The 12,923-nt window shown below is 31.7% G+C and overlaps 1 protein-coding gene across 1 annotated transcript in view; it reads right to left on the bottom strand.

The window, feature by feature from the left end:
• Positions 1-1,513: 1,513 nt before the first annotated feature.
• Positions 1,514-12,923, bottom strand: part of GABRG1 (gamma-aminobutyric acid type A receptor subunit gamma1) — a 63,489-nt gene continuing 52,079 nt past the window's right edge. Inside the window, exons 8-9 of the mRNA XM_060011754.1 lie at positions 10,224-10,435; positions 1,514-2,104 (exon numbers count right to left, since the gene is read on the bottom strand). Of these exons, the coding sequence (XP_059867737.1) occupies positions 1,835-2,104; positions 10,224-10,435 (482 nt within the window). The 3' untranslated portion in view covers positions 1,514-1,834. The remainder of the gene's footprint in view (positions 2,105-10,223; positions 10,436-12,923) is intronic.

Below are 12,923 nucleotides of genomic sequence, written 5' to 3'. Positions count from 1 at the left end.
AACAATGAATGCATGAGCACTTTGTAAGTGAATATATACATGGCCAAAGTTTAATTTGGCTCTCCATTCAGAAAAAACCAGTGTCGGTGGATATTTGGGCAATATCATTTAATTCATGCTTACGTTTTTCCAAGATTTATAAGCAAAGTAAAAAAGTTCATATGTAGGTGGTGGATACCCAATGAAACATATTTAGATTAAAAAAACCAAAACACTATATATTCTAAAATCGTAAGTATAACCATGCCAGAGCATACACATGTATTCACTATCCACATGGTGTCAGGCGCACAGGTGATAGCTTCCTCCACATACCATAAGATAGGCCTTGATCACAAAATTATTCATCCTGATAGTTGCTCTTGACAATGGAAACAATTTTTAAAGGCTATCTTCAAGATCACTCTGGTGATTTTACAGATAATTAGGTAATGGTGAATGAATAGGGAGTTCTTATAAATAGTTAATATGCCCAACTAGTTACAGGAATAGATTAATTAAAGCCTAAATTTATCTCGCCTCTTAACAAAACAGACATTTTGGAAACTATTAAGCAACAGGCTTTAAACTATAGTAAGACTATTTTTGTTCCTCTCAGAATTGAGAGAGCTCCACACACTCATGTTCATTAGAGGTGCCTCTAACAGAACTCCACCTTTAACATGATTTTTGTGCCTGCTCACATCTTTTAAAAAAAGAGAATATCATTAAAATTGATAACAAAGTCGTAAAGCTGACCAAGTCCAAATTTAGGAACTGGGAAAGGCGATATAGAACACAAGCCTAAGACTGTGTTTCTAGAACATTTCTGGTCTGAAAAATGTTAATAGCACGTAATTAAGACCATATCCTCAATATGCATTTCAAATCAATTTGCTAGATAATAATTCTTTAGCCACAATGAGCAAATAGAAGCCCTGTTCCTCAATGTTTTTGGTTAATTTAAGGAATGTAACATTTTTGTAGAGGGTTAAGAAAAAGTCAGTTCTTTCTGTATTTAAGTTCAGGGTCGGTAGATCTAAACACTTCAGTGTTAATCTCTTCATTCTTCATAAATGCTATGCGGCAGAGAATAAAATGGTTAAATGTAATATTCTTCATTTTTTTTCACCTTGTATTTAAATTACTTTGATGGTTTCCATCTTAGTTTGTAAATCACCAAACCTAAATATAACTGGAGTTTTATTTAATGTTTCATCAGGAAATGAATTGGATCAAAGATAAGGTAAAATGGCCTTTTCTTTTTTAAATAATAAAAAAATTAAAAATAAATTAATTTGTTTTTGGGAGTAAAGTTTCTTGGAAGTCAATCCAATGAAATCATTGTTTTCATATGTTTCATATGTTTTCAACTAACTCTAGTCCAAACAGAGCATAAAAATAAAAAGAAAAATCAAATTAACAATATTTTCTAGGCAAAAATATATTACATAAATATTAGGCATTAGATTAAGCTACCATTACAAATGATAGGTTATGTTTAAATAAAATATATATTAAAATTATTCCATCTTTGAAATATGAATCACAGAACTTATAAATTCAAAATCATAATAGGATATATGTAAAAATAAAGAAAATTAAAGTACAAATATATAATACTATTTTAATATACTGAATTTTGCAACTAATCTGTTTTACATAAATTTACATATATTAATCTGAAAGCTGCTACTTTATTTACCCAAGAAAGCTGTAAAATAGTTAAAATAACTATTCACATTTTAACCATTGGTTTCTCTGCATTTTAAGTTTAAACGCCATGTTACTGAAGGACAGTCGATTATATTGGATTTAGTCAGACTTCTTATGAGTTTTGCCTAGTAAGTAGAATTTATAAGTAAAGATAGCCAACCCAGTAAACCAGATTGAACAAGGCAAAAGCTGTTGGGAAAAATATTCGAGAATAGGAATCAATTTTGGCAATGCGTATATGTATCCTCCCTTCCCTCCATGATCCTGTTCTGCAGTCTTCAAAGCAACAGAAGAAGCTGGCACAATCTTTTCCCTCCAAGCACTGGTACCCATAATCATCTTCTCCTTGCGGCAGAGAAAGGCTATTCATTGGAATGAGAGTAGATCCTGGATGGAGTCCAGAGGACATCTGAGTAAAATAATAAATGAGTTTTGAGAAAAAAAATCATAAAAAAGATCAATTTGTCCCCTCAAGGCAAACTCTGAGAGACTGACACGCAGTAAAAATAATCTTATTTTCCAAAAATCAAATGAATACCCAATTCTAACATGTTTTTAGATTATAATTTACCTTGTAGCACATAAAAATATTATTTTACATTCCAAAGATTTTGCAGGGAAAAAAACACTCAATTAAATATATTTTATATCTTTAGAAAGTTGTTCTACTGAATTATTGTTAACCATGAATCTAATTCTAAAATGAGAATAAACTATATTTTTCTATGATATTTTACAGTAAAACATTTACAATGCTATAAACATGTGTTTGTTTGCTGTGGTTATATTCTGTACTTTATTTTAGTAATAATGAGAACAAATAGTAAAGATGACATTCTGATAAAGCAGAAAACTTTGAGGAGCTATGAATGAATAAAAAAGATATGAGGTCTGGAGTTGTGGATAGGCACAAAGCATCATATTTGGGAGACAGAATGTGCAGGAGGTAAAAATTCAGGTTGGGGAACAACTGATATTCAAAATTCTGTTAATTCTACCAAAATTCTGCTCATTCCAGCTATCCAGCTGGAATTATATTACCACCTAATTTTTGTGATGGTTGTGCTGAATAAACTTCATAACATATAAAATGATCCATGCTTCGTCTTGCCTAGTAGTAATAGTTATTATTTTTACCAAGATTTTTTGGGACACATATCAAACTAACTCTTGATGATACCATGTTCTGAATAATACTTAAATAAGAACAAGAATTTTTAAAAATATAAAAAATTGAGCATGGCCAGGATACTGTGGAATATTAAAGCCAACACTTTGGAACAATCACTTTGGAGCAATCACTTTGGAGTCAGGATATTGTGCAATATTAAAGCAATTACTTAGGCTGAAATTCCAGCTCTGCCCAGTAGAGTCCTGTAACTTTGAACAGGAAATGTCACTGCTCTTTTGTGTCTGTGTCTTTTGCCATACCAAAGCCACAATAACAATACATAGATCTGTTTGATGAGTAAATGAGATGATATACATAAAACACCAAACGAAATATTTGAAACATAGCAACTATTCCCTTGCCAATTGATAATAGTGCTGTAATTGTCATTGCTACTGTTGATTCCTGGAGAGGATATATCATAATTGACTATAAAATATGTGCTAAAACAAGCAATAATAACAATAAAAACAACAACAAAAACTTGGACCTCATCAAAAATGTTCCTGGAAAGAAATACATTAATGAACGCTTGAATAAAATGGCAAGTAAAATATGAGTGAAGATTGCCGTTTTAGTAACTCTTCATCTCTCAGGACTTCCACATATTTCAGGGATTATTTTAAAATATGAATCTCACAATTTATTTTAATCAGTGGTGTCATTATGTAAACACTGAATAGAATGCTGAGATTATAACAATTGTTTTATCCTGGTTTTAAATTCTAATGAAAATGTTTATAAAATTTTTTCATCCTAAATTTTGAAATAAATAAATCTCAAAGCCATGAAAATTAAACATTGTATGAGAAAGATTTTTAAAATTAAACACAAAAAATGATAATTTTTAAAAATTTGGACCTATATTCAAACCCATTTCATTTCTGAAAAGAAACATAGAATCTGACCCACTACATATTAAACATTCAATACATGCAAAGAGAAGCAAATAATCACATTTAGTGATATTTTAAAAAGATAAAACCATCACACAAGTCATAACATCCATATTAGGAACAAAATATGCAGCCTGAAGATAAGAAGCCATGCCCTAAACACAAATGCATGACTTCACTTGCCTAGATATATCATGAAAAACGGAGGCAGTATGTTATTAAATGTTAATGACAGATCTTTTTTGAGATTGACACCTGGAGATACTCGACTAGACTCCTAAATTTTAGTGGAGCACTAAACTTACGTATAAAAATGAGGCAAATTGGTATTCATTTTCTTGTTACTTAATACTTAAATAACATATGTTCCAATGTTAACCAGAGTGAAAAGTGGTTAAAATGCAAGTTTGTTAGTCCGCAATTTCAAGGTTATATGGCATAGAACACATTCCATATATCATTCAGAACTGTCATAAATGGGAAGATGGTGTGTTTGTTAGAAGATATCAGTTGTGCATGAGAGGTATGATTAAACATTAAAGTACACAAAAATGGAGGAAAACTGCAAATGGTTCATTTAAAACATTGACCAATCCCTGATGGTCAAAATCATGGAGAGCTTCTTATTGCAGTGACAATTTAGATTGACAATTTTCTAGTTTCCTGCTGCCTCCCCCAAAACGCCACTAATTCATAAATTGAAAGAAACTACGCTTTATTGAATGATGAATGTGACTAGGAATGAATTTTATATGTATTGAGAAAAATAGCCAAAGAGCTGACACAGTATCAGTAAAATAAAATACTTTTGACACATTTGTGATCTTGGAAACCACTGAAAAATTAATTGGAACAATATAAACATTATATGCCTTATTTATCTGAAGTACAACAGCAAAACCCACCTTACAATTTCTCAAATAAAAATCCTGCTGCCCCCCAAATAGCAAACTTTGAAAAAATAAAATAGATCCATTTAAATGACACAAAAAGAAACAACACAATTGAATAGAATTTCCTTTTACTTCAAATGATGTAGTTTTGAGAATATGCTATTTTTTTTGTTATTTTAAAAAGTCACTAAGAGTAGCTGAACTTAACATTTTGAGAAATCCATCCCATTCTCACTATTAAAGATACATATGTGTCTGGTTATATATTAAATACTCTTACTTTTAGATTAATCGTATAGTTAAATATACAAAATATATTTTAAGCACCAAGACCAATAATATAATAACTATTTAGATCATATACTAATACAATTAATAATATTAAGTATTAGCAATATGATTAGCAAACATTATTAGGTCATGTTATTGATACTATGAAATATTAACTAATATCACTATTAATTTCTCATTCAAAAAGTGGCACATGAGAATGCCAAACTAAGCACAGATTTTCTCCAATCACCTTTCACAAAATCCCAGTTATTTATCAGTGAGAATTTCAAAAATTACAAGATCTACATCAATGTTTATAAATAGACATGAGGTGGATTTTGGTGATTCTGAGTTGTCAATTTTGGTACTCCAAGAATTAGAAGTTAATGGAAATAATTATCAGAGGAAAGTAAAAAATAGAAAGTTAAAAAAAAAATTCTGAGGGTTGGGACCAAGGCTGTGAAGCAGAGAATTGTATTCTCACTTGTACATTTATATACTGTTTGATTTGTTCATTTGTTTCAACTATGCACAAGTAAACTTTTTACTGTATTTCACATTTCACCAATATCAAATAATCCTTCCTAGGAGCTTTGCCAATTACCATTACAGGAAAGAAGGTTTATAATTTGTGAAACTGTGTATTGATTCATCTTTTCATTATTTTTGTGCTCTGAAAGGTAGAAGAATGTTTATTCATATAGATATGCACTGGCTGAAAATACGATATTTTTTTGTGTGTGAAGAAAATGTTATGGTTGGGTATTGTGGGCAAAAAACAAACAAACAAACAAGAAACAAAAAACACAACCTTCCACACATTATTTCCACTCCAATGCCCTAGTTCCACTCTCAGTAATATATGACTTATTGAACTACTGCAATAGTCTTTATCTCCTTGCTTCTTTTGCCATTCAAGTATATACTCCATGCTACTTATAATTATCTTTCAAAAACATAGAAGCAAATATGCCATCTTGCTTAAAAACATGCATGGCTTATCAGTGCTGACAGTGCAAAATCGAAATTTTTAACATGGTACTGGAGACTTTCCACTTCTCAGCAATAAACCACTTTTCTATCCTCAACTTGGATATTTTCTTTCCTAAGATTCCTCTTTTCTATAGCACTGTCCAGGAGAAGTTTTTGCAGTGCTTGAAGTGTTCTGTATCAGTATTGTTCAATATGGTAGCCACTAGTTACATGTAGCTATTAAGCAGTTGAAATGTGACTAATGCTACTAAGATACTAAATTTTAAATTTTGGTTGATTTTAATTAATTTAAATCAACCTAGCCATATGGCTAGTGGCTACTGTATTAGACGAAAAGCCTGAGTAATATACAAATCTACTTTGTATTCTTATATGTATGCCTCAACTTGGCTTACATGGTTCCTTCTCTCTCAAATATTCTTGATAATTTGTTTTCCTGAAAACTGCAACTTATTCTTTAAAGAACTACTTCAATGATGCCATGCTTTCTTTGTGATTTTCTCTATCAAATTCCCTTTGGAAGAGTTAGTTTACATACATTTTGAATAAATTATTTACAATGAAATGAAAAAGGCCACCCACTGTACTGTTGGCTCACAATGACATAGCCTCTTCTCAACACTATGTGCTTGTTAGTGCTTCACAGACCATATTACCTGATGTCTCAAGATTTCCTCTGTGCATAGGACAGGCCACTTTGTTCGGACTTTGTGGTACCTATCTCTATTTCAATAAGAACATCTTTAAATATTCTTAACTTATATCTATCATAGAAAATATTTTGCTGCCGAAAAGGTATTTGAAACCAGTCACCTAACTGCTACTTCCTAATAGTGTCTTTGTCTACTTTTGATTTTTATATTGGACTGTTATTTGTACTGTACTTTATTATCTTACATTTGCACTTCTAATGTATTTTTCCACAACTGGATTCAAAGATCCCTGAAAGCAGAGAACACATTGTGTCGTTATTTTCTTCATAGTGCCTTGTTCATGGCTGGTGAAATAAACTTCCTTCATTTAACATTTTAACCAATTGAGAGATTACAAATAAGTTCTACCTCAAATGGGTAGATCAGGCTCCTGATGTAGGTATAACACTGTTTTCTGAGATTTTTTTTTATCATCAATGGGCTATTTGAGTTTCAACAAGAACTACTCTTTAGTTAGCTGGTTTACTACTATTGCTTTTCTGAGATCTTTACATGTTTCATAAGGATCTTGATTCTGTACTTCAACGTAGTTAACTTATTAAATTCTCGTGAAAATAGATATTGATACAAACACACGTAAATCATATTCTTAATGAGTAGAAATAAAAACCCAATAAAATATATCGGATGGTAATATGGACCAAGTCAAAATGTCACTGACATTCACAATAAAAAATAAAGGAGAAAGAAACAAAGAAATATGGACATAAGTAAGGCCAGAAGGAAGAAAGGGATAATGGAAAGAAGGAAGGAAGGAAGAAGGAAGGGGGAGAAGAAGGAAAGGAGGAAGGGAGTTGGAGAGAGAGAGAGCAAGAAAAAGAAAGAGAGAAAAGGTCCAATATATCATGTGGAGAGTAAGGTAGAAAGCATCTTTATTAAGTTATATTTTTCTTAGAGGGGTCATTGAAGCTAAAAATCTATTGTGTTCAAATATCATCTCTTCCTGAGTAAAATAAATTGGAGTTTTCTGGGATTCTCAGCTAAGCAGTCAAAGAGATGTCAAGAAGGGGATTTTAGTTTCTTTTAATAACAGACATGTTGACTTTTCAGTGACTCTAGGCAAGATCTTTGGTCCTGGCCTATTGCCATAAATAATTTGGTGAAGAAAAGGGAAATGCTGGATTTTAAACAACTCAGAATTTTGAGCCTATAAAATAAAGTGGGCAGATGGAAGGACAGAGATAGAGAGAGATAGAGATAGATAGAGAGAGAGAGAGAGACAGAGAGAGAGAGAACGAAGATAAACTCACAAACAATTAAAACAGGTGTAAAGGCAAGATGCTGCAAGATTTCTGGGTCTAGGCTTGCATTTGATCCTCCTGGCTGGAACAGAAGAAAAACACAGATTCCACAAAGCCCTTAAATAGAATATTTTGAGACAACAGCAAGCAGAGCTATCTATTCTTCATAAAAGTGTGCTCTGATTTACCTGATTGGCAAGACCATATGGCTAAACACTGAACTAGTCAGGGAATCAGATTTGATTACTGATCCAATTTTTCACTTAAAGTGTCATTTTGTATTGAAAAAGCTCACGAAGCATGTAACTGAACAGAAAGAAACTACTATAGAATTTTATTTTGGACGGCTCTAAAAATATTTTTCTTACCTAGGTAGTCAATTACATATCAATTTAACTTTTGATATTTGCAGTTTAATGCTTCAAAGCTCTCATTTATTTTTTATTCCTTAATTTTTCATCTTTAATATTTTGCTTCTTGGGTTTGGTGCTAAGTTTTAAATACTCAACATACAGGCATTTTTTTCCTAAATAACTATTATAGAACAGTGCCTAGAACATGGGTGTCCTTAATTAATATTTGATGAATGAATGATTAAATGAATGTCATAATGTTAACGCTCATACTCCAATGTTTCAGCTTCCTGAGTAAATGAGACATCTGGTAATGTGGTTGAGAGCACATGATCTGGAGTCAAACTGATTATCTGTAGTCCTACAGTAGCCACTTATTGGTTGAGTAGCCTTAGATAATATTAGTACCTGTATTACATATTCTTAGAATGAAATTCTAGAATCCATGTGAGATTGTACATTGTCTGAATTATTTTTATTCTAAACATTTTCATTCACAATTTCCAAAAATAAAATTGTCAAGGTATTAATCAAGCACAGCTGTGGATGAGTAAATGATGAAATGGAAAATTCAGAGAGGATGTTTGGCTTGGATTAAAGGAAAATAGTAGAAAACTTGTGTTTTTCTTTACCTAAAAAATTAGCAAATGGATTTTAAAGCTGAAATCATTGCCCCCTGATGCTTTGTCCACTCAGAGGCCATAATAAATCCTATGGATAAGCTAAAATCATGTCAAGTTGAGAGAGTCACAGGTTAATTCTACCGTGTAAGTTCTGAAATGTGTACCACCAACAATGTGCTCTCCTTCCTTGGGATATTGTGGGAATCTGGAACCAAATACACAAGGCTTTGGTCCTTGGAGTATAACATAAAAGGTAAAATATAATGTAAAAGTATGGTAAAGTTTTATAAGGAAACTAATGAAAAATGGGGGAAGGGAGAAAAAGCATTGAATCTTAGAACTTACAAATTTAGGACATAACATGAAAAATCCCATGCCTCATTATGTACATGCTATGGTAGGTTTACAAGCTTGCCACTCATGCATAACTGTTTTATATAGTCCTCAAGTATGTTGGTATTTTGGAAAAAATCTGCTTTAAAAACATTTATTGGAATTAGCAATGAAGTGTCTTTTTTGTTAATATTGGAGAAAAAGATGTTTACTTTTCTGAGTCCTATGAAAACAGGCAACATAAAGGAAGGATTACAAGCTTGACCTCTGTCATCATAAAAGACCTGTGTTTGAGTCTTGGATCCTTGACTTCCTAAGTTTGTCCTTGTGCAAATTACTGAACTTGTATGTATAAGGTGCCTATGGGCATAAATGAAATTATGCATATAAAGGAGTTCCTGGAATACTCAGTGTTAGATATTACTTTAAAGTTGTTATAATTGCCATTATAAAAAGAAACTATAGTTAATCATCCAATACTTAAGTATTTTAGAATCAGTAGAGTTAATTCTAATTTATCAACTTGATGTGATGTAAGTTAAGGTAGATATATGCTTAGGAAGGGGGAGTAAGTGAATACAAATATACAAAAGCCAAACAGATATATTCTCTATGACATAGAAAGCTATGTCTTTCAAACACAGCTGAATACTAACATTAAAGAGAGATCTTTATCTCTAAAAATTAAGTTAATTTTGTGGGGTACCAGTGTAAGAAGTCCAAATCCTATCACAAAAATAGATTCAAAGAGAGAGTTTAAATAATTTTTAGGTACAAAGAATTTACTACTTGTAGAAAATTTCACAGCATAATAACCACTCTTTACAAAGTTGATCCAAAAGTCTTTTCTAGGGAAAAATATAAGAATACTTTTGCTGGTGGGCAATGTTAGGTACTCCAGTTTCATCTTAATATTTTTTTTATCTTTTGTCAAGGTACCACTAGCAACCATATCGGTCTAAGAAAGTATAACATGAGAAAAGAGTATCTCTAACAGTAAATTGTTGCTTATAAAATAGAGATTTTTTTTTTAACATACCGAGGCCTTATTTTTTAGCTTTCTTTCTCTAGTAGTCTTAACTTTTTTGTTGCTGGTAAAATAATGCAAGGTACCATACTCCATCAAAGCTGCAAAAACAAAAATGAAACAAACAGAAACAAAGAGATCCATCGCAGTCACATAAGAAACCTTAGGTAAGGACTTCCTGGCAATTGTACTCAGAGTTGTCATAGTCAGAACTGTAGTGATACCTGTGGAGGGAGGGAAGAAAAATAAATGATGAAAAAATAAGACCATTTTTATTCTTCCAACCGATTTGGCAATATTGTGAGCAGAAATAAACAATGGAAACAAAAGCATATAATTACTTGTGATTTACAGAAAAAAAAAAAAAATTCTGGGAACCATAGCTACATTGTGTTCAATGTGTTCTTTGTGTCTCTGTGAGTTCTAATCATCTAAATTCTCCAGACCGCAGGTAGTTTACTCCCTGTACCTATTCTTCCCTTCCTCCATAATAATAGACTATCCAATTTTTAGCTAGTCTGCACCTGCCTGAAAGTACAAATTTATTTGCCAGCTTCTTTTAGCTATGTGTGGCCACAGGCTGAAATCTAGCCAAGAAGAATTAAGTCAAGGGTGTAAACAACTACCAAAAGATGTCATTAGAAAGATAGGAAATGCTCTTCGTTCCCTCTTCCTAATTGCATTTTTCTGGAATACAATAGCCAGAGCACCAGAAGCTATTTTAGACCTCTACCCAATTTAATCTACAGTGATTTGAAGTTTCGTGCCACACACAGTTAAAAGTAATCCAAACTACTATAGAATTTTTTTTTTATTACTTGAATTAGACCTATTTTTTTCATCTCGGTAAAGAATACAGGCAAAATGATATCAAGGGAATACTTTAAAAAGACAGAGTAAATCTTCATGTTTTGAAGAAGTCAACATATAAAATTAGAATACCCGCCTGGACCCCAGCCCTGTGTATGGATCTTTGGAGGTATCTGTTTCTCTTTATCCATGGCCTTCTTGTGGTTCTTACCACTACTAATTTTAGGCCCCCTAACTCACAGCTGCACGTTATGTCTCTTCTGATCTAAACTGCCTTAATTCTCATTCTTTGCCTTATGAAAGAAGGCACCATTAGTGGGATTGTTTTCTCTCCAAAAAAGTACTAAATATAATGCCAAATGAATCTTAATTTGGTCAATTATTTATAAAGTGGCAACATCTGGGTTGAAAAAATAGAAAGTGCCTCTTTGATATGGTAAAGGCAACATCCACCTCTTTCCCTCATGTCTACACTGAAACATGCCTTAATAATAATTCCTTTCACATGCACATCTTTTCATTTTTATCGCTTAGGATTGAAAAAATTAAAGATGATACACGTATAATGAATTGGAAGTCATGGAGGCAAATTAGGTTCAAATTCTGATGTTCCCGCTCTTAACTCTGTGACCTCAGGGAAGTTTCTTAACTCCTCTGTGCCTCTCATCTAAAAAATGGGCACAGTAATGTAATAAATTTTGTATAATATATTTATATAAAAGGTATTTACTTATTTTTTAAAGTAAATGTAAAATCCTTCTTCCTTTCTAATACTAGCATTTAAAATTTCCCCTTTAGCATGCTTTAGCTGCATATTACAAATATTTATATGTTAAATTCTTATTAAAATTAAGTTTGAAATATTTTCTAATTTCCTTTTTGATTTTTCTTTAACCCAAGTGTTATCTAAAGGTCATTTAAATTTTTTCCAAGCATGCTTTAGCTGCATATTACAAATATTTATATGTTAAATTCTTATTAAAATTAAGTTTGAAATATTTTCTAATTTCCTTTTTGATTTTTCTTTAACCCAAGTGTTATCTAAAGGTCATTTAAATTTTTTCCAAATAACTGAGGCCATTATTAATCTGTGTTATTTTTATTCATTTTTAATTTACTTTCATTTTGGTTAGAAAATATACTCTGGAAAGTTTTAGTCTTTTGAATGTTATTGAGATCTTGGTTAATGTTCTGTATGCATTTGAACATACTGTGTATTCTGTAGTTAGGTGCAGTGTTTTATAAATATCAATCAGGTTAAGTTTGATAATTGCATTCAAATTTTCTACATCTTAATTGATTTTTCCATGTAGTTATTCTATCAGTGAAAGAGTATTAAAATGTTCAATTATTATTGCAGATTTGTGTATTTCTCCCATTATTCCTGACAGTTTTTGCTTCAATTTTTTTAAGCCAAAATTATATTTAAAGGCTTTTCATATGGTAAGTGTGAAATAATTTCAGTGACTACCCGTCTTCTCTCTTCCTTGATTTGTGGACTATTTTTTTAATAACTTATTAAATCATAACATTCCCATAGTCAGACAAAGGTAGTTTTCCCAAGGTACTCCTGGCTTCTATAATAATGTCCCATCCCAAGTAGAAAAAAAATCTTAAGGCCAAGTGTTCTTTGATTTCATTATCAATGACGGAATTAAATTTCACTTTACTAAAATACTATTACATTTCTATTGCATAAATTAAGGAAAACTATAGCAGAACTTAGCTTCTACACATTTATTTCTTTAATTTAGTAATTATTATCACAGAGTTTAGCTTAAAAATAATATGGTGGATTTCCTTTTAAAACAAACACCCCCGGCTTCCCTGGTGGCGCAGTGGTTGAGAGTCCGCCTGCCAATGCAGGGGACACGGGTTCGTGCCCCGGTCCGGGAAGATCCC

This window comes from Delphinus delphis, chromosome 5, assembly GCF_949987515.2.
Source record: "Delphinus delphis chromosome 5, mDelDel1.2, whole genome shotgun sequence".
Classification (NCBI taxonomy): Eukaryota; Metazoa; Chordata; class Mammalia; order Artiodactyla; family Delphinidae; genus Delphinus; species Delphinus delphis.
This window is presented reverse-complemented; position numbering and strand designations above follow the sequence as displayed.